The sequence below is a fragment of the Dreissena polymorpha genome, chromosome 4 (assembly GCF_020536995.1).
Source record: "Dreissena polymorpha isolate Duluth1 chromosome 4, UMN_Dpol_1.0, whole genome shotgun sequence".
NCBI lineage: Eukaryota > Metazoa > Mollusca > Bivalvia > Myida > Dreissenidae > Dreissena > Dreissena polymorpha.
This window is the reverse complement of record NC_068358.1, coordinates 2,445,066-2,471,122: the sequence shown is the minus strand read 5'-3', so window position 1 is coordinate 2,471,122 and position 26,057 is coordinate 2,445,066. Positions and strand designations below refer to the sequence as shown.

Below are 26,057 nucleotides of genomic sequence, written 5' to 3'. Positions count from 1 at the left end.
TTTGACCAAATGTTATGAAGATGGACTAAATATGTGACTTCTAGAGTGTTCACAACGTACAGCCAATTAAGAAAAACATCCCAGCAGAAATGTCTTTGACGACAAGCATTTTCAAACTACACAGAGCTATTACTGAAGCAAATGTTCTCAGCAAGTTTCATGAAGATTGGACTAAAAATGTGATTCCAGAGTGTTCACAAGATCTCACTATAACTCTATAAGGAAAACTGCCTCGACCCTTGCAGCCATCTTTATTGATAAACCTGAACCATTTTCAAAACTTAACTGAGATATCATTAAAACAAAATGCTCTGACCAATGTTCATGAAGATTCAACAGTAAATATGACTCCTACAGTGTTAACAAGTTATTTGTTTAATTTGAGCTAGTGACCTAGTTTTTGACCTCATGCGACCCAGTTGCAAACTCTGCCAAGACATCATTTAAGACAAATTTTCTGACCACATGTCATGAGGATAGGACAATAAATGTTGCATGTAGAGTGTTCACAAGGTAAATGATGATGATGGACGAAGCATGACATATAACTGACAAAGGCAATCACAAAAGCTCACTATGAGACAATTGTGCTGAGATGAGGTTAGAAAGCAAATTAATTATCTGACGTAAGTCATACCTCATACAAAAGAATGATAACACAATATAAATCATATGTAATTTCTAGCATTTCATTTCAGTATCACAAAATTATAGTTGTTGAAATAGATAGAAGTTAACGGTTGATGCAGTATGAATAAAATTATCACAAAATAATGAAACATTTGCAGACATATACACAACTAACACATTATCTGATTAGTTAATACTACTAACATTAATTTAAATATGATGATATACAAATGTTTCTTAACGTGTATTCATGCATAACAAGTATATGCACTTTGTTAAATCAGATTACATTAATGGTATGGACAGGCCTTTACCCACAGTATTTAAGCGCAGGGGCAACCTAGTGGCTGATTTTCAAAAACAGTGGCTCCGCTGTGACTTATTTTACAAATATCATCTTTCTGTGCTCATTTTAGCTTTAACGTAATGAAGACAACAATTTAAGGCAAATCAAATTAAAAATAGAACTTATTGCAATTGCGGCTCTTTGTCTCTTAGCCTTAAATAAATCCTGGGGAAAGGCCCTAAACATGGTCTGCTGGTACTTGATTTAATGAGCAATACTTTGTGTAGTGGTAACACAAACATGTTATCAATGTCATCATGCAAACTTAAATGAATTCTGTATTATCAAAAAGTATCACCCTAAACTATTATAAAAGCTATGATTATGTGTTCAATGTTCTTGTGAGTACTAATGTTAAAAGGCACTGGCAATCAAAAGTATAGGGTACTGGTACTTAACTCAATATTTAAAGGTACAAGTACTAGATGTTCAAGGGTATTGATACTTCCTGAATTAAATTAATAAATGAGTTCATGCTTTACTTCTTCATACGCAAAAATACTGTCAATAATGCCTAAATTAAGAATTATAGATATTAAAAAAGCCATTGTTATTCAATTAATGGGAATCATAATTTCATTTTTAAGTGTAACATATACATGTAGCTATTGTAAGAAACACTTTAAAAGGAAATATACCATACAAATCAAAGTATTTAATAATTATTTGTTAAGAGTTGTATTTTTTCAAGTTCATTGTTCCCTTTGAATATTTAAAAGAAAATGTCTTCCAGAACCCCACTTTTCAAGTGCACTAATGAGAGTTTCACAGGTTACATTCCACTATCCTCCACCTTTATTACCAAGAAATTGTCGCACACAGTTAAGCAGCAGCTCTCGTTGCACCTGTGTCCCTATGAAGCTGGTCAGAGACTCCAGGGCTGTGCTGCCCACCAATTCCTGAACTTTACGCACTAATTCAGGCTTTTCTTTGTCTGTTAAATTGTGCAAAATTTTCAGCATTGAGGAGTATTCATCCGATTTAATGTAGGTTATATTACACTAATTCCGATTCCCATAGGGTCCCATTATAAAACTGACAACTTTCACAGCATTTTTCTTGCCTTTTCGACGTATCAATTTTACCGAACCTGGTATCATTTGAAAGATGGATCTGTCCTCTTCCAATTATTGCAATCAAAAACATACCGTCTCGCAACTTCTAAGAAAGTAAATCGCTGTCAAATGAACCCACCGTAGAAAAACGTGTTTCAGAATCCTAATTTCGACAAAAGCCCCACACAATAGAAAACACACCCTCAAAAGTTCATCTTTTAAGTTAGCTTCCAATCCAAGGCATCAAAGTACTCCAAAACACATACAGGATATAACAAATAACCACAAAAGACATGTCTCACATTGTTAAATGGCTTATATTCAAGAAGAGAAAAGGAACCCTTTAGAAATAGGCACTACTTTCGAATGGACCACGGAGGGATACACAATGATTTAGTGTAATGTAACCTTTAAGGGAACTTAACTTTGTCCTATCTTTTTCAAACTTTCTCCACATGAGATTTGAACTATTTCCACCATGAATATGCAATTTCAGTGCATGTGGATGGGGGCAAAAGCCTTAAAATGGCCATTAAAAGCGGTGACTAAATTTGCAGCAGTCAAGTAGGAATGCATGATTTTTAGTCTAAGTGACGACAGCTGATTTTGTGTCTCCAATTATTGTTACGCGTAACTTTTATGGCAAAAACTGGTATCATTGCATGCAAAATTCACCAATAAATCAGCAAAAGGCCCAATTAAATGTATTGATTGTGAATCAGTGTACTTTTTTTGATGAAAAAGGAGACTTTTTTAAAATTTTAAGCACTTTTTTCAAAAAAAAACCTCACTGACAGCATATTAAATCATGTTTTTCAAGAAAATTATTATTAAAAGCTTCACTTACAATCAAAACATACACATTGCAGTTAAAATAATAATGCTATTATGATGAGAGGAATAACTTGCAGCTTTCAAGCCAATACAAGCCTGCTACCCAAAATGAACACTTAAAATGGCGCAAATCGCTCCTTCAACAGCTAACGACACAATGTGACATTTGTTGCTCATCCAGATAGTCTCTCTCATAAAAATAAGACCTGTTAGCTACATTTTATTAAGTGTTCTCTTTAAAATCCAGTGTTGAAAGCTTAAGTTTTGCAAAAATGCCACAGTCCCCATGCAAAAAAGCATGTTTGCTAAGGAATTCCTACGCGAGGGGCCACACTAATGTCATGAAAGTCATTTGGGTGTGATTCCTCTGTAGTTCAGTGTACATTCATTCCACTACCTGGGGATGACTATCAGGATCAATTTTCCCAGCTTGGTGAAGTGTTGACCTTTCAGGATGTTGATGGATCGTCCACAAGCGCTGCACCACTGCAGCCTCGGTACCGGACAGGAAGTCGGATTGAGGTGTACACAAACCCGGAGTCAGGCAAGGATCATCCAGACCTTTAATAAAATAAAATGTTAAGACCCCTGAAACTGGCAATTATGTTCAACACTGAGATAAGGAAACACATAAAGGAGACATCATGCCATGGCTTTAGCATTATTGACACGGCAAACTCGAGCCGCTGGGGACTTGGCTCTAAACAAAACAGGTATGCTCTATCAATCCGAGCAAGATGGCATGTCAGAGTTAAAAAGAGCAAACACACATACAAAAGAGATGTAAAGGAAATTAGAAATTAAATGCCAGAAGTAATTTCAAGTATTGTTTTTTGTCTGCAAGGGTTGCTGTGGAAAATAGTGCTTAACGCATAGTTTGGCCTGTCGGGGTTCTGCTGGCAAGAACACATCGAAGTCATATCTGCCCGAGAACTGTAAGCTTGAGATAACCATATCTGATGAAGTACTGCTTGAAGAATGCATTTTAATTGTACTTGAACCAGATAGCATTGACAGCACAAGGCTTCAGACCCCCCAAAAGTGTGAGGCTTTCAATAGTGCTTACCTGATACCAGACCACAATGCCCAAGACAGTGACTTTCTCCCGGAACTGCACAGGCCGCATCCGCAGCACAATCCTTAAGCTCAATCATGGTCTGGCTGACTCTGAAATAGTGAAACCTGAATTTACCGATGCTCCTTTATCTAAAGGTTATGAGTTTATTGCCTATCTTATTAAAAGCAATCACAATGACATGCTAAAGAAGACATGTGCATTTCTGAAAAGACATACAGCTGCCCGATACTTGACTAGGAAAAGGCGCTATGGTCTTCACTCTGAAATTCATTACTCTAAGGGCTTAACAGAACCAAAGCCAGATCTTACAGCTAAATGGCCCACCTACAGCTAAATATGCTTGATAGATTGAAAATAAAGTTATTTGTCTGAAGAACTAGCGCTATTAACTCATCAGTTATGTTGCTCCACCGACCGCAATTCTGTAAACATAGTGTATATATGGAAATACCTAGTCTACCTCATGCGACGCACCACTACGTCCACTGTAAATACACAGCTAAGTTAGTACTTTAACGAACAAACTGAAATTCATGTTTGAATTAAACAATCAGTATGATGACTCTCATTGAAATCATGTCCAGTGCACAAGTCAGAGCAAGACAGCTAGCGGATTGTTGACCGTCTGCGGCTCAAGGGACAAATGGTCAGGCCTACAAACAAAGAGAATAAGAGCACCGCCTTGCGGGTGCAGACCGCTCATCTATTTTCTTTTTAAAAGTGAAGGGACTCTCATTTTCAATCACAAAGGAGGGAGGGGTGGAGTGAAGAGGAGTGTATAGTGTGGGGGCGTGGACATTTATTACATTATCTTCCAAAACTGCGGAAAAAAAAATGCAAAAAAAAATTTGGGGGGGGGGGGATTCTTGGGTGCGATGGTTGGACGGTATTTCAAACATAAAATAATAAAAATAAATATTTGTGTTTTTTAACCGTTTCAAAAAAAAAAATTGGTGGGGGGTGGGGTGGGGGGGGGTATAGTGTGAGGGTGTGGTGTACATTTGAGAGATGATCTTAAAAAAAAAAAGAAATTTAGGGGGGGGGGGGGGAATTCAGGGGTGGGGGAGGGATCTGTCCTCTTCCAATTATTGCTATCAAAAACATACCGTCTCGCAACTTCTAAGAAAGTAAATCGCTGTCAAATGAACCCACCGTAGAAAAACGTGTTTCGGAATCCTAATTTCGACAAAAGCCCCACACAATAGAAAACACACCCTCAAAAGTTCATCTTTTAAGTTAGCTTCCAATCCAAGGCATCAAAGTACTCCAAAACACATACAGGATATAACAAATAACCACAAAAGACATGTCTCACATTGTTAAATGGCTTATATTCAAGAAGAGAAAAGGAACCCTTTAGAAATAGGCACTACTTTCGAATGGACCATGGAGGGATACACAATGATTTAGTGTAATGTAACCTGTAACCAATCAGAGAACCTAAAACATAATGATGCAGAAATATTTAGATGATGTATAAATATTCAACACTATAATAAATCATTACTTCAATCGTTTGGCTTTTTCATTTCAATTTTTGATGTATGCATTTATTGGAAAATTGTTACTATATAACCTATGAAATTAGCAATTACCCGGTAGTTCATACTCATAGAATTAATTAGACATCTCTTTTGCCCATCCCCTTCTTTATTTTCAAAGACACTGCTTCTTTGATGGCATTAATCGGAAAAAAATATGTGTAGCTAATTGAAATCATGTTTTCTCAGATGGTATATTTTTTTCCTTTAGTGATTAAAGTTAATAAACATACCAAAGCTGTTAATCTGTCGTATATACATGTACATTATAAACAATTTGTAAAGATCTAAGAATCAAATTTAATAAAGAGTGTATTGTTTGGACATAGAAGTTGGAATCTATTACATAAGGCAAACTTTCTTCAAAACAAACTCAATAACACTACAGTTTCTATATTGTTTTGACCATCATCAATCTCAACTAATTTATAACCTCAGTTTCGAAATTGTTGTAAACAAGTTGGTAAACATCCATTCAACTGGCATTAGAAACAGGTTAAATTTAAGAACATTTGCATATAACTCACAAACCAGAAAGTTAACAAATGATATGGCATTTTGGCGGGTGTTTATAATTTGCAGCATTACTATCATAACAAACATTTGTATGAACTTTATTGAAGAGTGTATGCTATCTAAATACATATATACATACGGGCGCTAGCATTACAATATGCCCTGACATGTTCTTTTTGGAGGTGGCGAGGCATGTTAAGAATTATAGCTTGCCTACCCTTAAGACTTAAAATATTTTCAGTGCAATTCAAAAGAAGTACTATCCTTACGAGGGACAGGTCCATTAAGGGGACCCTGTCACAAAGTGTGTTCTTACCAGCAATACCACCAATCAATGCTCCTGGGGGTCCAGCTACCAGACCACCCGCACATGTGCCTCCAGCTGCCCAGGCCATCTGCTTGAATATCCCTGTATGTTTTATATAGAATAAACCATCCATGTATTATGTGATCAGCAGAATAATGCATATATATATATATATATATATATATATATATAGTACATAGTTGTGTGTGCTTTCCATGTGGTCATGTCTTTTTCAAAACAAATGTTTTCCAATTAATAATTTATTACAAGAATATTACAACAATATTTATTATAATTAATATTAATTAACAATATTTATACTAAAATCTGGCAAGTAATTAGTTTCATCGTATTTCTGCTATTTTGTTACCTGGCAAAATTTGAAAATGTGTTGTATTGTTTAAATATATAGAGATATGAAAACATTAGCTGCATGTTGAGGTTTGAAAAAGAATACCCTAACATAATTTTAGATACTGGTCATTTAGAAATAACAATTCCAATATAGTTTTTCTTTGATGCTAATGGGGATTTCCAATGAAACACTTCACCTTTGCTTGTTTTCTTAATTTCTTGGTTTGTTTCCAGCAACTCCATCAAATGTCTGTAGTAGGGAAGAAAAGCCATTCCTACCAAATTTGCAGCCATCTCTTTTGCCAATTTGTTTTTTCTTCTATAAAAATTCACAAAGCATAACTTTCGCTAAGACTTGGGCTAAATTGTGAGCTGTTATTAAAAAAAATAATGTGAAATTAAGGAGTTTTGTATAGTCAACAACCCATTGCAGTGCTCCAGCTAGGCCTAAATCGAAGGGCGCCGCGCCCTGCCCTCCCGAACCTCCGCCCTGCCCCCACGAACCTCCGCCCTGCCCCCCCCTCCCCCCTTTTTTTTTTACATATGATTATTCATAAATCTCTTATTACATTGTAATTACTTAAATCCTCATTGTAGACATTATATTTGAATGGTTTAATAATAATGGGAATAATACAATTATTTATAACATATAAATTAACATGCAATAGGAAGCATTCCAGAAACACCCGCGCGCTCGTACGTGCCCTTTTCACAAAATACTGCGCGTTGAAAGTCCCCTTTGGACAAAAAAGCCCCCCTGCCCTTTTCAAATCCTAGCTGGAGCACTGCATTGTTAGTCTCGATATGTATATTTATACTCTAGCACTTAAATGCATACATGCATGAATTTTTTAGGTCCAAATCGGGACATTCCAAAAAAAAGTCAGGACATTTGACAGAAAAGCAAGACACTTAAAACAATCAATTATGCCACCTTTACTGTAGGTAGAAATCAGTATATAACTTACACAATCTCATAATTTCTGGCCAAAAATGATGCTAAATTTATATGCTTAAGAATTTCATTGACACAGACGTTCTCTATTTTCTAGCAGTAAACACACATGTGCACTATGCGGATGACTCCATAACATGATATGCGGGGCATGTCTCTATTTGAAGACCAATGGGGATAAAGGCCCTAATTTAACATGTGTTAATCGTTAACACAATGTGCATGCATCAGCACTGATTTTACTCAACCAATCATCAAATAAATTTAATGTTAGATTGATGCAATATGTACAAACTATTTTCTAAAAATCAGTCGTAAATTAAAGTTATGTGAAACATTAATATGTATCTGTCAGCACTTAATTTGTTTGATATAAAAATGTGTGTTTTGACAGTTTTTAGTCTCAAATGGTATATTACTGCATTATAGTATCTTTGGACTTTATTTGGGCCATGAAATAAAAAGCAGTTGGCTTTTAATTGACTATGATGAACTTTTCAATAGCAATTAGCGACCCAATCATAAAAACATCATGGTGTGAATGCCGGATAAAATCAAAATTGCCAATAAATCGCTGATCAAGTTCAAAAACAACACTGAAGCAATTGACTAGTAGAAATGGTTTGTTATCAGGGGGCAAAAAAAGGATTAGCGATGGTATATTTAAGCCAGAAGGATCTCGAATAGCAATTTTCATTCTGATCTTATAGATCAGGGGACAAAAATATTTATAAATTGCACTCGTCCTGCAGGACAAGTGCATTAAAATTTTCACTCGTCCTGCAAACAACTGCACTTGTCCTTCAAATATGTGTGAAAGAAAGATTGCAAAGGACTGATATGACTAACAATGTTTCGTATATCACTGCTAAAATGCTGCTTACTTAGTTATTCATGACAGCTGATCACAGAAGAAATGTTAACTTACTTTATTTATGAGGAACACAAAATAAATAAATGAAGACAAATTTGTTTTTCCCGTTTTCTAATGCTTGCGTGCTTTCCATTTCGGATGGTTGAACATTGCTCCTGCCCCCTTTAAAGAACGCTCGTATGTCAGACATTTTTCAGATGAAATTCAGACTGGTTTAAAACCGTACTTCGCAGTAAAATAATTCTTTAAAAAAATCAATACTTACAGGTTACACATGCCCAATTAATTTCCTTCTTTGTTATATATAGAATTCGCAATCTTTGATCTCAAATTTCACCATTACCGAGTGATAAGCCAATATATAACTATACATGACTGGAAAGGTGGTTTCATAAACTTACAAAAAAACTGCATTTGAAAAAATTCTATACGGTGTAACTCAAAATAATTACCTTAGAACATATGAACCGGTTTTGACAGCTACCGGCACTGCCATTTGAAGGCAAAAACCATGCCCTACTATTGAGGCTGGCAACCACTAACATACAAAGAAATGCACAAATCAGGCCTTTTGCCCTGTGACTTACACATGTACCTTTAAACTGACACCTAAACTCTTCATTTCAGATACATTTTTAAAATCTTATGCACCAGGACCTGCATCATATGTACTTAGTAGCAAACCAACTGCATGTAACCCCCCAAATTCCACTTCCGTTTAGGATAATGTAACCTACAGTGAATGAAGTCAGATGGTTCCCTGTCAACATGAACGCGCAAAGTTTACACCAAAAAGCCAATATTTACTCGGGACACAGTCTCGCATAACAACGCGCACCTGCTGTATGAAATTTACAATTACGATTTCCGGTTCATTTGCGTTCTACTTTCGGAATAGATGTGCTTTAAGAAATGATTTTATTTAATGAAAAAGAGTCTTACTGGTCAGAATATACATATTTTAACATCAGTTTTTTTTCACTCGTCCTGTAGGACGAGAGCTTTTGGGAAATTCACTCGTCCTTTCAAGATTTCACTCGTCAATACGAGCGGACGAGTGGAATTTTTGTCCCCTGTAGATGGTACATCGTTTTTTTACAAATGTCAGGACTCCGACATGTTGTGTCTCATTTCAGGACGCCTGGACAAACACTGCAAAAGATGGACTGTCCCACCAAGATCGGGCCGTCTGGCATGTATGCACAAATTAAAGCTCCACCTACATTGTAACACTCAATAGAAGGGACAGAGCACCCATTCCCGTTCTGATTATTTTTTCTGCCATTTATGCCACCCTGACTTGTTCCTTTCTTAGATATCAGAAGTGATTTATGAGTTTACATGTATGTATTTATTACGGTAACAAAATTATATTGGTCAAAGTGATAAAAAAGATAAAGAAATCAGAAATTTGTTTTTAATCAAGGATATGTATATTTGTTATTTAAGGACTGTTGTATATGCCCTTCTTAATCCTGGCTTGAGCACTGTTTACAAAGAGAGAGATTTATTTTTATCCTGTCACATGCCTTTAAATCAGCCTGATAACCAGTTAACCTAATAACCCAAAAGAAATTAAGCTAGTTGACCACGTGACCTCCAATATCCGTCAGTCGCTCTCCACCAATGTGCAAGCCTTTACTATTTTCTATTAATAAAATATACTTTTTTCTATTAATAAAATACCAAAAACATGTAAAGTACTGTTAGTTTATACATAATAATTTAAACAGGATAATTTGGTCTTTGTATTGAATTAATAACGAGTAACTCAATTTCTGTGTTGTTTAACAAGACGGAAGCTAGCCTAAGCGCTTTGCATGATGTGACATCACAATGAATGTTTTTGTACACGCATGGTGTTTCCAATGATATTAAATATTTTAACACAAAATACAGGAAAACTAGATATTTAAGAAACATTTCAATTTAAGAAATATTTCAACAAATGTTGTAAATATGACATGATAAAGAGAATAATAGGTTGGTGACGTGGATGGAGAATAGTTATCTAGCTGGTCGGAGGATCTTATAGGGATAGCCGAAAATTTGATCCGACTTGCCAGATAACCATTCTCCATCCATGTCACCAACCTATTACTCTCTATATAAGCATAACTAGGTTGTGCATTAAAACTGCCTAGTAAATTTTTGTCCAAAATAGCAGGTATGTGTATTTGGCACATACCTGAAAATAGTTAAGAAACATAAAATTATAAATGTTATTATGACTCAGTTTTGAAAATATAAGTTGGCCTAGTTCAGACTTTACTCAAATTAGTCTCAAGCCTGACACACAACATGGACCTATACACTCTCAGATATGTTTGTATAGGTAACAAACTACAGTCACGACTCGCCGTGTGTCCTAAAGTAAAACGACTTGTTAAACAGAATAAAATATCGTGTATAATTGACTTACTTCGTACTGAATATGTTTGTCGAAATTGTAGAAAAGGGCGGCTATTCATTCTCATTGTAGGTTACATTCCACATACTTTTGTTGCTATAAACTGAGACAGTTAACTTTCGGAAGAGTAAAATGAGTTTAAGGTAAATACGTTGACTTTTGGAACGGTCAAATGAGTTTAGGATACATTCCACGTTTTGACTTTGATGGATATATTTTAGATATTTGTTACTCTTTCTCTCATTAAGGGGTTATATTTTCTTATAATGATAGAGTAGCGTTAAACCCATAACTAAAACAGCATAGGTGAACACCAAGTTGATCATGATAATCTCATCTAAAATGAGAAACAACTCAAAATTGGTTCAGACCATTGACTTAAATATGCTCGTGATACTATGCTCGGATCTGGATTTCTTATTAAGTTTTGTATGTATAAAAATGATAATAAGAACACGATAATTTAAAGGGGCCTTTTCACAGATTTTGGCATATTTTGAAGTTTGTCATTAAATGCTTTATATTGATAAATGTAAACATTGCATCTTAAAAGCTCCAGTAAAAAATCAAAAATAAAATAAAAAAAGGAAAAAAAAGTAGCCGGTAGCAGGGCTCGAATCAGTGACCCCCGGAGTCCTGGAGTTAGTCTGAAGTAAACACGCATTAACCGTCTCGACTATTCCGCCGAGTATACATAGTTCATGTATTTTATACCTTATATAAGCAATCTTCGTAGTTTCGTAAATGTAAACGACAACAACAGAACTCTCCAAATTATTCAATCGTTTCGCGTTGCAACGCTTTATAATTTTTAGGTTTTCAAAACTTCAAAAGATACATATAATGGCTATATTGGACTATGGTAAATGTTCAGTAATACTGTTTCATCACAATTATCATAACTAAAACGAAAATTTGCGAATCTGAAACAACTTTTTTCAATTTTGTCAATTTACCAAACCGTGAAAAGATCCCTTTAATAGAAATCAGTGCAACATGCTTCACAATGGTTTACAGTAAAAAAATGAAACAAAAATAGAAACGAAAGCCATAAATAAAAAAGAACATTTGACCGCAATAAAGGCATTCAAATGCAACTTCATATCATGAAAGAAGACTTTAAGATTAAGTGAGGAATACAGGAACATTAAGTGCTTATTGGATATTTATGGCGTTATATTACTATTTGTTAAATTTTTCTGTGCAAGGGATATTTTGTTGGTGAAAATTCATAAATGAATCAAGAAAATTGAGATTTAGTTTTTAATAAATTGACCGCTTTCATCACCTTTGAAGATCAGAACCACATGTTTAAGCCAAAACGATACTAATTAAGGAGCATTATAAGCACTAGCAGAGAAAGCAATAAAGTAACGTCACTGTTCATACAAAACTATATCAAGGATGAAAAAAACGTCAACTAGTACTAACGGATGACATCAGGTTGGCCAATTGCCACATGAAAGCCATCTTACTAACAATAATGAGATATATCACCATACTAGTGCGTTGTAATTACCCTTTGCAAATTCTCATCAAAAGAAATAAGACACTTACATAAACTTATGTCTTTTGAAAATGAATTCCACTATCAAGATAACGAATCATTCAGAGGGCGTGCTACTTATGATTCAGGTACATGTAACGAGCCAAATCTCATATGGGGCCGCCAATAAAGTACGTCACGCTATTTTTTACCATTTAATCCCCCCCCCCCCCCAGCTTCCCCCTGTTACAAACTGTCGCACATTTCCGAACCCCAACCCTTAAGTACGTCACACATATATATTTTAAAGAATGGCGTTATGTATACATTTATAAGTTCACGATCATGAAATAATAAAAGTATTACACACTAATCCCACGAAAATGTTTGCATTATAATAATAACTAAATTAAATGCCGAATTTCTCGCTCAGTGACATAATTATGCGGCGGAAATAATAATAGTACAACTTCCGGCATGAATAAAGCAAGGCTATACATAAAACAAGTCTTCGCAACAGCATACTTGCTAGTGCTCATAGCGAGAGGAATCGTGAACAACATATTCAAGACATAAGCATTTCATGCTATTTTGACATAAACATAATTCAAATAAAAATGATTCATAAAATTGTGCGACGTCACACATGGCCTGTCCCCCCCCCCCCTGTCAAAAACTGGCACACATAACTCCACTCCTCTCCCTATCTGGAGTGTGACGTACTTTATAAACGGTTCCCATGTAACTCAGAATTATTAAAAAAAACACGAAAATTCAGAACATTCATGTCTCCACTATAGACGTAGATCACTTAGTATATATAATCAAAGCGCTGAAGGCACTCTTGGTGTTCGCTGTTGTATAAGTTTAGAGGCAACTCAGTTTGTATTGCAAGTTTTAAATGAACACAGCCCATTCAAATTTATAAAGAGTGTGTTTTAAAGCACACGTTCAGATGGTTTATTTTTTTTAAATCATCAATACAAAATATAAATTAAGCTTCATTTTGGGAAACAGCTAGGGCTTCATGCATATGCATAAATTGTCATCCCAGTACCAGAGACTCTCTTTAAACGAAAAACATTATGAAATCAGAAATGTCGTCCTTGATTAGCTTGTGCGCATTGCACAGGCTAATCAGTATGCACAGGCTAATCTTATTTGACATGCATTAAGCCCCGTTTTCCATGAAAGCAGCCAATATGTACATATTTCAATGATAAACACTAGACTGGCCAATCTCGTCGTACAAGCTGTTAAACACTATCAGTCATATACACCCATATAGCAGTGTACCCGTGGTGAACTATAAACAGGCAAATGTGGTGGTTATCTTTCCTAGCAGACGCTCATAGCATTTGGCGTCTGCTGCAACAGGCAGTGGTTGTCTTTCCATAGCGTAGCTAAGGCTTCTTAGCACATACTGATTTGCAAAATGTGCTCTAAGGTTACGCATGCGCAATTAATTTCCTTCTATATTACATATAAAATAGTTGATGTTCCACATCAATTTTTACCATGACCAAGCGTTTCAACACTATATCATCATACATCATTGGAAAGATAAATGCATAATCTTTTGAAAAAAATGCATGCCATCAAATTCTATGTGTTGTAACTCAAAATATTTACCTTAGAATAGGCACACCAGTTTTGACACATGTGGAGGCGACCATTTTTACTCAAATAGTATGACCTACTTTCAAAGCCGGGAACCATCAACAGAAAAAAGTAGAGCACAAAAATGGCTTTTTTTTTCTTATTGCTTACAAATATACCTTCAAATTAATACCAAAAACAACCATTTGCATTCTATTTTACAAATCTTAGGCAGCATTCACTGAACAATGTGTGCTATATATCAAATTGACTGCATGTAACCCTGTAAACGCTCACACTAAAAACAAAAAATAGCATAAATTGCAGTAGGCATAAGTTATTAATAAGTTCCTATAATCTATTTAATTAATACTAAAATAAAATAAGTTTTATAAAAGTTTAATTAATAAGGGACAGTTATGCATCTGATATTACGCGTCGGGACAAAGTTTTGTTCCACGCTTTATCTGGCCTCATTTTCTGAAAACGGCTATTTCGATTATTTCCCTTGAATGCAGGTTGAAAACCAAAGGAAATCGAAACTAGCGTATATCAATTTCCGTACATCCAGGTGTTAAGAATGTATTTTAGATAACACAAACGAACCGTCCTCTACGCTCAGGTATGTTAAACAGTCAATATCATATCGTTTCATAGTGGATATATATGTACAGTTATCCCTCTGTTACTAACTTACACTGTTAGTGTTGCCATTGACATAAGTTTGATGCTGTTGACTAACGAATGATAATCAAAGCGCTAAAAACATTCAAGTGTTTCGCTATTGTGTTAAAAGATGGGCACCCACGTATTACGCGCATTGTTTTACTCTCAACTTTGGTGTTCAACACAAAAATAGCTGAACTTCGTTTTTTTCGTCATCGCCAAAGTGCGTTGAAGTGGTTCAACAATTTATTGAAATGAAACGCTCTTTGTTGTGTTCATTAAGAATTCATTTCACAGTTTCATCATCATTATCATAATCATCGTCATCATTTTGACCGTCGGTGTCATACTGCGGCATCATTATCGTCATCAAAATATTGATTATCTTATTACTATGTAAATCATTAAATTCACAATCTTCAGATTCACTTTTCACCGTCTTCATCAGGCCCGTCAAAATTAATATCAGCATAATCAACAGCATTTTTTTCTGATCACCACCCCATCACTATTGCAATCATCGATCAGTGCCCATTCGATTTGGTAAGTAAATATAAGAAATACTCATTTGTGTATACTGAATTATTGCTTTGAAAAATGAGATGAAGTATCCCATAACGATGTTTGTATTCTGTATTATATCATGAAAATGGTGAATACAATCACTAACTTATGATAATATGATGACGGTTAAGATGATTACGACGATTCTATCATGATGACGAAACTGATGAAAATACTGGCGGTGATGGTTGTATCGTTCTGTTTTTGTTGTTGATCATGATACTGCAAAGTAAGAAGGGGTGATGTTTTCCTTGTTGTTGCTTTGGTTGATGGCATTAGTGGTGTTCTTCTACGGGGAAGATGTTTAGATAAAGGATTATGTACATCTGCAATCCACTTTCATTTTATTATCAGTAACAAACAATATCGAACACTGTGCATGGAGTTCAATACTAAAATCTGATTGACAGCCAAGCGCGTTCCTACTGTAACTTATTTTGGAGCTGAACACAAATGTTGGGTTGCCAGCAGATTGTGGTACATCAAGACACAATGCAGATTTCAATAGCAACACGTTATCATTTAATACATGAATGCAAATGATTCCGGCATTATCCATTTTAGTTGCGCCGTGGTATACCTAAAGAGATTTGAGTGATTTTAATCGTTATTGGAGGTAATCACTGCGATTAGTTGTATATAACCTGACATATTTATAGCCTAAGACTTCTTGAGACTTCTTCATCTACATAAATTTCTTATTAATTTTTCATTACTATTCACGATCAAATGAGCGGTTTTGAGACTTAAAAAGGTCACATAAACTCACTAAAAGTAAATTGCATCCATAATAAGCGGGATAATTATTAGAATGAGTGCAATTCTATTACGCTTTTGTAAATGAATTAACCAATTACTGAATGAACAATCGATGCATATCATATTAATTTCTTCCGTAATTGTTGTTCAAAAGTTGGTCATGCACGGACATTAAAAAAACACTACCTATTGTCAAAATGTTATTTAAATAATTATTATGTTTTAAACAATTCTTCATCAAAACAAATGATCCGTTTACGAAATTATCTATCATCGCATAACAGCAATTTTCTGTCCTTGTATATATGAAACGGTGCGAATGCACAATTCTTTTATAGTTTGACCACGTGACGTAACGTAAATAACCCATTGCGATTACTCCTATAGATTTAATTTAATTGATACACGATTCGATGACATATCAATAAACGAAACAAATAACTCTACAATTAAAAGTCACAAAATGTCACAATCTTTAAATATTTATTTTAATTGAAAATAATTAAACGGTAATAATCTTACCGAGTGCTGATGCTATTGCTACATTCAAATTATTGTTTGATTGATTTCATAAGGCGAACCGTTAAAACAGTACGTTATATCAATACATGTAATTTCAACTTAAATACGTGTAATTTCAACTTACCAATTCTATATTATTTCAGAATGGCGTCTGTCGACGGTACTCAAAATGAGGCGTATTACATACGCCTCCATTTGCTTCTTATGGAAGCGCAGAAGGTTCTGCGAGCCAAGTTTGACTCTAAAATAAAACCTCTTGATTTAGCTACAACACTCAAGTTTGCAAAGAGCAAACTTGATAAGCTACATAGAGATCATATAATAACCAATGAACAATACAAATTATTAAACCCAAATCCACAATCCGACCGTTTTGATACGACATTGTTGCTGTGTCTCCTTCAAAACGTCTGCTATTGGTATCCCAAACTCAAGGTTTGGGCTGAAAAAGATAACAGTAAAATAACAGGCAACTCGGACCAGGAGAACATTCAGCGAATAAGGAACTTAAGAAACAAAGTTAGTGCTCTTAAAGAGTAAAACATTTGTTATTTTTTTTAGTTGGAAGTAAAGTATGCATGAATTTTAATATTATGAATATTACTTAACATGTCGGATTCATTTAAATTGTGTTTTGTCTAGCTTATTAACATTTGTAAGTTTTGTCTTGTGTTAACGTATATCTATTCTAGATTCAGCACCAAGCGGTTGCTAGCTTAGAACAGCAGGAATTTCAAAACGACTGGGATATCCTAGAGAGGGTAACGTACACATTATTGTTTGATAACCTATGATTGAGGATGATGATAGCATAAATTTATTATCCCCGCCATAGGCGGAGGGATATTGTTTTGGCGTTGTCCGTCTGTCCGTCCGTCCGTCTTTCCGTCCGTCCGTCCGGAGCCATATCTTGGAATTGCTTTGGCGGATATCATTGAAACTTGGTATGAGTATATATATATGGATAAGGTGATGATGCACGCCAAATGGCATTGTACACCATCTGTTAATAACGCAGTTATGGCCCTTTGTATCTTGAAAAAATGCTTTTTTGAGTGTCAAATATAACACTTTTGTGTCCAGAAGCATATTGGCGGGGAATATCAATTCAACGAATTTGCTTGTTTTGTGTTGAATCGAAATATGCATATATTTATGTATCAAACTCACGACTAAACGTTAGATAACATGAACATAATTGTATAAATAAAAACACCAAAAGCAAAAGAACAATTTTGCATCAAGGGGTCCGTAATTAATCAAAACGGACAACATTTCGAAAAAAAGAATGTAGCATAACACGGAGATAAAAGACGCATGTCAATAAAACTTCTTAGTACAACACGGAACAGCAGAAACATTAAGGCGGCTTTGACAAACGTTATTGTTTGATAAGCAGGTATTTAAAAACGGTTTTATGGGCGCCAAGCCACATCGTTTGTTCAATTATAAACTGATATGACCAACATACATATTCCAATGTGGAATATTGGAAAAGTTAAAAAAAAACGAAAGTGCAAAAGTCTGGAAAAATATTCAGATGTTAGTGCACGTTACCATGTATTGTTCTTTAAACCCTAAGCGTTGCATTGACCATTCCATGGCGGTGACCCCAATATTGCAAATGTTTGTGTGTTTACCGCGTATTTTTGCTATGTGCCGTGCTTGGTCATTTACATCGGTTTTAACGATTGCCGAATCTTTTCCACAAAACATAGACGTGTAAATAAACATTACCCGCGTATCGTTGCAAATAAACAACAACGCTCGAAAAAGGTATTCCGTTGGGCAACACATTAATTTCTTATTGTTTAAAAGTCTTTGCCCAATAACCTTTGCCTCAACATGTCCATGGTGGTGACCATAGTTTTATTCATGTGTATGTCTGAAATACTTATTTGTGTGCTTTGTTTTGTGCTTATATGCTCAGATTCATTTTTGTACTTTTTTCCTTTTTTTCAAAAAAATGTATCCCGTGTTACGTTCTCTTCTGGTTGTGTATGTCAAGTTTCATTTTGTTTATATTTTAATTTGGACTCGTATTATTTTCTATAACGTCAAGGGCAATTAATGCAATAATTCACCATAATTATATGGTATAAAAATAAAAGCTGCATCGGTGCTTTCAGAGTGAGAAAGAGAAGTAACGGTGTGTTAAACCGGTCATAGGCTTTTCTTAATATCAATTTTAGCCAGATTTTATAACAAAGCATACAAGTGGAAATAACAATTATAAATCACCGTCGTCCATCTCAGAAAGATTCCGTAAGGATTGTTTTTGCTGTTACATATTGGGAATAGTAACTGATACTCGTAATTAAAAACATACGACTGACATACAAATAACAACAAAGAAGCAATATTGAAAAAAAAGAGTCTGAGGATTCATATGTTGTGAGGCGCTACTCATTAGGTATTGAAATATTAAATTGAATGGACACTGTTTTCATTTTCGCATTGCAGGCTATGGTCGAACTCGGAACCAGTTGCGGTATGAACGATATACAGAATACAATAATTGACATTAAGACAAAAACTTTGGAAATAGTAACACCTGAAATGAAAAGCCTTCGAGGTTTGTACAATTTACGTTAAAAAATATTTACATGTTTTAATTAGTTCAATCCTATTATATGTATTAAATGTTACATAATAATATTAATATATATTAATTGTATTTGTATATCAGTCATTTGTTGGTGTTTAGCTGATGTAGTACAGTCAAAACCCGATGGCTAGAACTGGCTTAGCTCGAATTTCCTGTTGGCTCGAACTCTCTTCGAAGCACCGATTTTTTATTGCTATTTTTTATATTTAGTTTTGTCGGATGGCTCGAACTCGCTTGGCTCGTATGTAATAGCGATCTATATTTCTCTCCTAATATCTTTTGCATTTAGCTATCACGATAGAAGACCTTAAAGAATACCAACGTGATCAACAATATTACGTCAAAACTAAGTCCTGGCATCTAGCAGACAATATGTTAAATGACAGACATCTGACAATATTAACTGGACATCCAGGGGAAGGGAAGACAACGATGGCGGCGGACCTAGCATTGAACAGGTCAAAACCTGATAATTGCTTGAAATTGGCTAACGCCCACGATTGGCGAAAAGTTGACTGGTCGCTGAAGCTGTTCAACACTGTAATAATAGATTATATTTTCGGTGCTGGTGCGTTAGACAACAGTTATGTTTCAGCTTGGAAAGCGTATCTGCCAGAAATAGAGCGAGCTGCTAGACAGAAACGATTGAATGTAATTATAACGTCTCGGCATTATATTATGGAAGAGGCCCTTGATGCACTTAATAACACTTCAATATTCAAGACGAAAGAGGGGAATATCATACATCTTGCCTCAAATGATCTATCCCACGAAGAGAAAAAAGAAATTTTAATTTCGCGTGTTCAACAAACCAATGCAGAAAATTTGATACTGCTGAACAATATTGATATTGATGATTGCGTAGTACAATCGATGGGAAACATTAATTTGGACGCTGTCAAAACTGAAAATTATGTTTTTGGCTTCCCTCAGTGTGCTAATTTGTTTGTTCATGATGGAAACATTATGAAATTAGGAGCACAATTTTTTGAAAAACCAGAAGCCCATTTCAAAGCTTGTATTGAACAGCTGTACAATGCGAACGACGAAGACATGTTCCAAAAGTTTTTAGCTCTTGTCATCGTTTGGGCAGATCAGAAAGGACACTTAAAATCAGATGACGTACGAAATCCTGCGAATGCTTCAGAGCACATACGATGTGTAGCAAATCTATTTGGTATTGATGTCAACCACAAATTCATGGAGAACATACGTTCATCTTTAAGAAGTCACGAGAGAGACTTTCTAATATATATAGAACACTCCGGAGAATATAAATTTAGGCATAATGTCATAAGAGACATGGTTGGTGTTGTACTGGGACAGCCTAACCACAAAATGTATGAAACCATTGAATTGTGCCCACGAGATTTTCTAATGAGTAGAATCCGTCTAGACACAGAAGAAACAGATGAAATTTGTGTAGCTGTCGGTAAAGACAATTATCTCCATTTGTGTAAAAAGGTAACAGAACTGGTCTTACGTAAAAACTGCAATGCAGTTAATGAAAGTGATTTAACTACATCGGAAATTTCTCAAGAAATTCTTGAACAAGTTGACCACCGTTACGCATTAATACCGATCCATAACCTGGATTTTGGAATTCTCAAGCACCCAGTTTTTTTGAATGAGCAGTTTGTCAAAAAATTTCTACACGTTATAAAGGGAGATAACCTGGAGCAAGAAATATTTCGAGAGCCTGTTATGAAAATGATAAAACACTTCTTAGATTACGGCATTCGAATGAATGAGATGACGATGTGTGTCCCTGGATATGCGCTGTATAGTAAAATCAATGTCCTGGCGAAAGCATTGGTTGAAAACAACTTATTTTACAACGAAGACATTGACCCCTTGTTAATTGCAGCGCATTTAGGCGACCTCGAAATTGTAGAATTGCTTTTATCAAAGGATGCTAAGGTAACGGGGGATACGATTCATGTAGCTATGCACCGGCCAGATCTGTCTTGTTTGAAAGCAATACTTCAGCATACAGGCTTTGATATAAATGACAAAGGGCATGCTATAAATGGCAATTATCCTATCATTGTAGCCAGCAAAAAAGGACTTTTTGATGCTGTAAAATGTTTGTTGGAATATGGAGCTGATCCATCAGTTCAAAATGACAAACAGTTGACTGCCTTGCACAAGGCAGTCATTTATGAACAATCTGAGATTGTAAAAGAACTACTGACACATAATGCTCCACTTGAAATAAAAGAATGCAAGTTCAAGAGGACAGCTTTGCATATAGCTGCAGATGTAGGTGCTCTGGCTTTAGTGACAATACTTCTTGCAAAAGGTGCGGACGTCTATGTAAAAGACTACCGAGGACATTATCCAATATTCTTAGCTGCAATTAGAGGCCACACACCAACGGTAGAAGAATTACTCAAGCATGATAGAAAACAAGATCAATTGAGAATCAAGTCTTACGGTAAAAAATCATTCATTAAAGGGATGTCGTTATTTCATATTGCAGTTTGGAAAGAAGATACAAAATTGATGGAGATGCTTATCCGTGAAAGAGCTGATCCAAACCTAAGAGATTTCTTCGGCCGAACAGCGTTATTTTTTGCCATTATGAACGGATGCAATAAAATGATCAAAATGTTATTAACGTATGCGGATAAATCAATTCCACAAAAACAAGGCTATACACCTTTGCACGCTGCTGTTTTTAAAAGAAACGCCACAATTTTAGACATTTTGGCAGCCTACGTGGATGTGAACGCCAGAGATAATTATGGCCGAACACCTTTGCACGTCGCATGTGAAAAGGCCGATGTAAAAATTGCAAAACTGTTGCTGATTAAATACAAAGCAGACCACAGGCTTATTACAAAACGAGGCGACACATTGTACCATATACTCCGAAGGGTAAAACTATTTAGCAAAAGGAGACGAAATGCTCACTGCAATCGAAGAGCGATCGAATTTTTAATAAGAATGGTTGATCCTACATATTTTGAATGTATTCGCAAACAAACAAACTGTGCAGGTATTAGCATAGATGAACCCACACACTTGACAATTAAAGATGCTACATATTTGTTAGGTATCTTTCTTGTGTTAAAAGAAGGCGAACATGAGAATGGGAATTCTGCTGAAAACGATGGTACTTGTGGTGATTTTGAATATGCCAATATTATGGTTGCTATTCTTAATGCTGCTGTAAACTCTGATGGGTCCGCTGCTGGTGCCATTGCTTTTTATGGTGATGATGGCTACTGCTTATGCAGCCGATGACTATGATGTAAGTCTACACAGTTGGAGTGGTCAATATCGGGGCTGTGACGATTACGGTGATCATATCGACGGCATGAACTCACATTTACAAATATTCTATATATATTAAAATGTATTTTACGTTTTGTTTTTGCATAATATTCGATACAATGAATACAGATTTAGTATTATTCGAAAATATTGACTTGAAATTAAAATTTATGCCTGATTATTTATGAGCTAAATACAAAACCGTTATTATATTTTGTTGTCGAATCGCGCATCTTTATTGCCGTTTTTGTGTGTTATATATAAACCTAACTTTAGGTGTATGTGTAGGTGTAAATGTAGGTATAGTTAGCTTTAAGCAGGGTAGATCATGTCGTATAAAGCGCCCCCATCGATACAATTTCACATACATTTCAATCATTATATTGCAATTTGAAATGTTCTTCTTATTTATAACGAATTAACGCGACTTTATCATCGAAGGCAATGTTTTTTAAACTCATTTGTGCAATGTACAGGACCATCTTATTAGAACGCATATTCTGCCACGGGTATTGCATACACTTTTTATTCAAACGACATCTTCTAAACCGCCCTGTTGATTTTAAAGAATATTTACACGAAAGATCCTTTGTATACCCCATTTTAAAGGTTTATTTTTATCTTTCCGTCCCACTTCATATGAAGTTAACCATAGCTTAAAATAGTTTGACAATTAAAAAATAAAGTATCTTTCAAACCGCAAGGATAGGATGCTTAAACATTTGGTGTGTAACATAATGAAGTGTCTTATAAATGTTTGTTCATATCCTTCCAGTTCGAGCATAACTTTCCATGCCCCATGATTAATAGGGACTTATGAAGTAAATGACTTAAAACAATCCACTGGGTCGGAAGGAGTGAGATGTTATATATTTGATTTGCTTATTATTTTGTTGAGTTTGCATATACCTCTTTAGCGTGTTGTAATGTATGCATTTAAACTATCATGAATTTGCGCAATGGTGTGGTTTCAATTATTATTTATATTATCAAGAATTATGATAAAATTACTATAGAATTCAATACCGATGTATACGTGTATAATCTTCTCTGCAGACCTGTAAACAACAGATATCGACTTGTCCAAAATTTCTTTTTTTAAGAACACCGCGCTTTTAAAGGCCTAACAAAATAGTAAATTTATAACATAAATATTTTTTTAATTCTGTAAATAACTTAAAATAACTAAAAATACGTATATATTGTATATATCTGTGTAGCATTAAAAAAAATATTGTATATTTTAATATTTTATCAATGTATTTAATAATAAGTTCACATACATTGAAATCTTTTGGTGTACGTTTGCAGTTCCGAAATATAGAATATTTTCTAAGACCATTAGCGTAATATTATATTCAGTCAGCTTCACAAAAACAACCTACTGAAATTATGCTAAGCGGATAAGTATGTAAACTTGTTAAAAAAAGTTAATTGGTATTATTTTCAAAATAACCTAGTGACGAGTCATTGTGTCGCTATTTTACTATATTCAACTATTTCCGTAAAAACTGCATGGTTTAATTTCAAAATAATATTCCATAGAATCTTTCATTTTCATCTTAAAAAATATCACAAAGAAAACATGGCCGTCCGGGTCATTAAGTTACATTAAACGTAAATTGTAATAAATTAGTGGTCAGTTTTCAAACTAATCACAAACTTATAGATATGCTAATAAATTGCCAAACTGTTCTTTGAGTGCTTTCGTTCAAAACATGAAAGTGCATTGGCTGGATTTTATTAAGCATGGCTGTCAAAAGACCAGATTTCTGTTTTAACGATATACGCGCTCCGATACGATAATTATGGCAATTGTCCTTTTTGTTCATGTTTGCGCTTTGACTTATTGGCCATGTAAACAGATATTTTTAGTATGTAATTGTGTCAATTTACGCTAAAAACATTTCATTACTAAACTTGTTCTGTCGAAAGTAACGCCTGTAATTTTGGTATGAAAAAAGTAAAACTTGTAATTTTTAGCGACTCATATGGTCTTATTGCATTGAAATGGATTATTGTAATACATGTATCTATATTGTCAGCGTTTTAACCAGCAGCGACTGTATTTAACTGTTGAAAAATGGTAGGTTTGGTTGCTTTACTTCGAGATCCAAGTTAATTTTCTCGTTTACTTCTACTTCATTGAAAAGAATGTGCTTATTTATTGACTTAAACATTGCGTTGACGGTGATTTTCTATTGTCCCTCCGGTTATATTGATTTGCGTTCATTATTATTATTATATTATAAATCAGAATGTTATATTATGCTCAAATGCATTGCTTATACAATTCCAAGAAATTGACGAACTCGTATAACCTATAAAATTCAAAACATCTTAAAAGACACGAAAACGTATTTACAAATTAACAGCACAATTCAAATCAACTTTCACGTTGAGATTACTGTTACGTTTCATTTCGGATAATCATTGTGAAATATGACTGGCTAAATGCATTGACTTTTCGCGATAAACACGGGGTATTACTCTATTCCATAATTTACATTAAAAAAATCAAATTGTTTCCCTTTTGCACTTGTTACATAGCGAACATGTTTAGCAGTTAGAGCTTTTTTATATAGATACATTAAAATTAATTTACGTGGAGTTAATTCGACAAGATCTAAATAATGCTAGGGTTAGCATTTTGCCTATGATTCATCAATATAAAGAAGTGAAACTCCAGCTGCTGGAGCAGTATTGAATTTTCATTAAAAACAAAAATAATAAAAACACAATACCGCTACCAGCCTCTGAAGGCTGAAAATATAACATAAGATAAGCAAACACAATACCGCTACCAGCCTCTGAAGGCTGAAAATATAACAACATCGAAGATAAGTACGGGGATACACGCTACTGCATCCACGCAGCACACATCAAACTGTTGTGCAATGCAATATAAAGAAGTGAAACTCCAGCTGCTGGAGCAGTATTGAATTTTCATTAAAAACAAAAAATAATAAAAACACAATACCGCTACCAGCCTCTGAAGGCTGAAAATATAACAACATCGAAGATAAGTACGGGGATACACGCTACTGCATCCACGCAGCACACATCAAACTGTTGTGCAATGCAATATAAAGAAGTGAAACTCCAGCTGCTGGAGCAGTATTGAATTTTCATTAAAAACAAAAAATAATAAAAACACAATACCGCTACCAGCCTCTGAAGGCTGAAAATATAACAACATCGAAGATAAGTACGGGGATACACGCTACTGCATCCACGCAGCACACATCAAACTGTTGTGCAATGCAATATAAAGAAGTGAAACTCCAGCTGCTGGAGCAGTATTGAATTTTCATTAAAAACAAAAAATAATAAAAACACAATACCGCTACCAGCCTCTGAAGGCTGAAAATATAACAACATCGAAGATAAGTACGGGGATACACGCTACTGCATCCACGCAGCACACATCAAACTGTTGTGCAATGCAATATAAAGAAGTGAAACTCCAGCTGCTGGAGCAGTATTGAATTTTCATTAAAAACTAAAAATAATAAAAACACAATACCGCTACCAGCCTCTGAAGGCTGAAAATATAACAACATCGAAGATAAGTACGGGGATACACGCTACTGCATCCACGCAGCACACATCAAACTGTTGTGCAATGCAATATAAAGAAGTGAAACTCCAGCTGCTGGAGCAGTATTGAA

The 26,057-nt window shown here is 34.9% G+C and overlaps 1 protein-coding gene and 1 long non-coding RNA gene across 3 annotated transcripts; one reads left to right on the top strand and one right to left on the bottom strand.

The window, feature by feature from the left end:
- Nucleotides 1-860: 860 nt before the first annotated feature.
- On the bottom strand, nt 861-10,968 carry LOC127879689 (uncharacterized). Of its 2 annotated transcripts, XR_008049212.1 has the most exons (5): nt 10,916-10,968; nt 6,859-6,980; nt 6,317-6,409; nt 3,932-4,032; nt 861-3,426 (listed from the first exon to the last, which is right to left on the bottom strand). It is a non-coding gene; the product is annotated as an uncharacterized LOC127879689 (long non-coding RNA). The 2 variants fall into 2 exon arrangements; XR_008049213.1 differs by lacking the exon at nt 6,859-6,980 and having other exon boundaries at nt 10,916-10,943.
- A 3,550-nt stretch (nt 10,969-14,518) lies between these two features.
- LOC127879801 (uncharacterized) lies at nt 14,519-24,367 on the top strand. Its single transcript, XM_052426852.1, has 5 exons — nt 14,519-14,610; nt 16,643-17,018; nt 17,192-17,260; nt 18,963-19,074; nt 19,397-24,367. The coding sequence occupies exons 2-5, from the start codon at nt 16,644-16,646 to the stop codon at nt 22,354-22,356; spliced, it is 3,516 nt and encodes a 1,171-aa protein (XP_052282812.1). The 5' UTR covers nt 14,519-14,610; nt 16,643; the 3' UTR covers nt 22,357-24,367.
- Nucleotides 24,368-26,057: the final 1,690 nt, after the last annotated feature.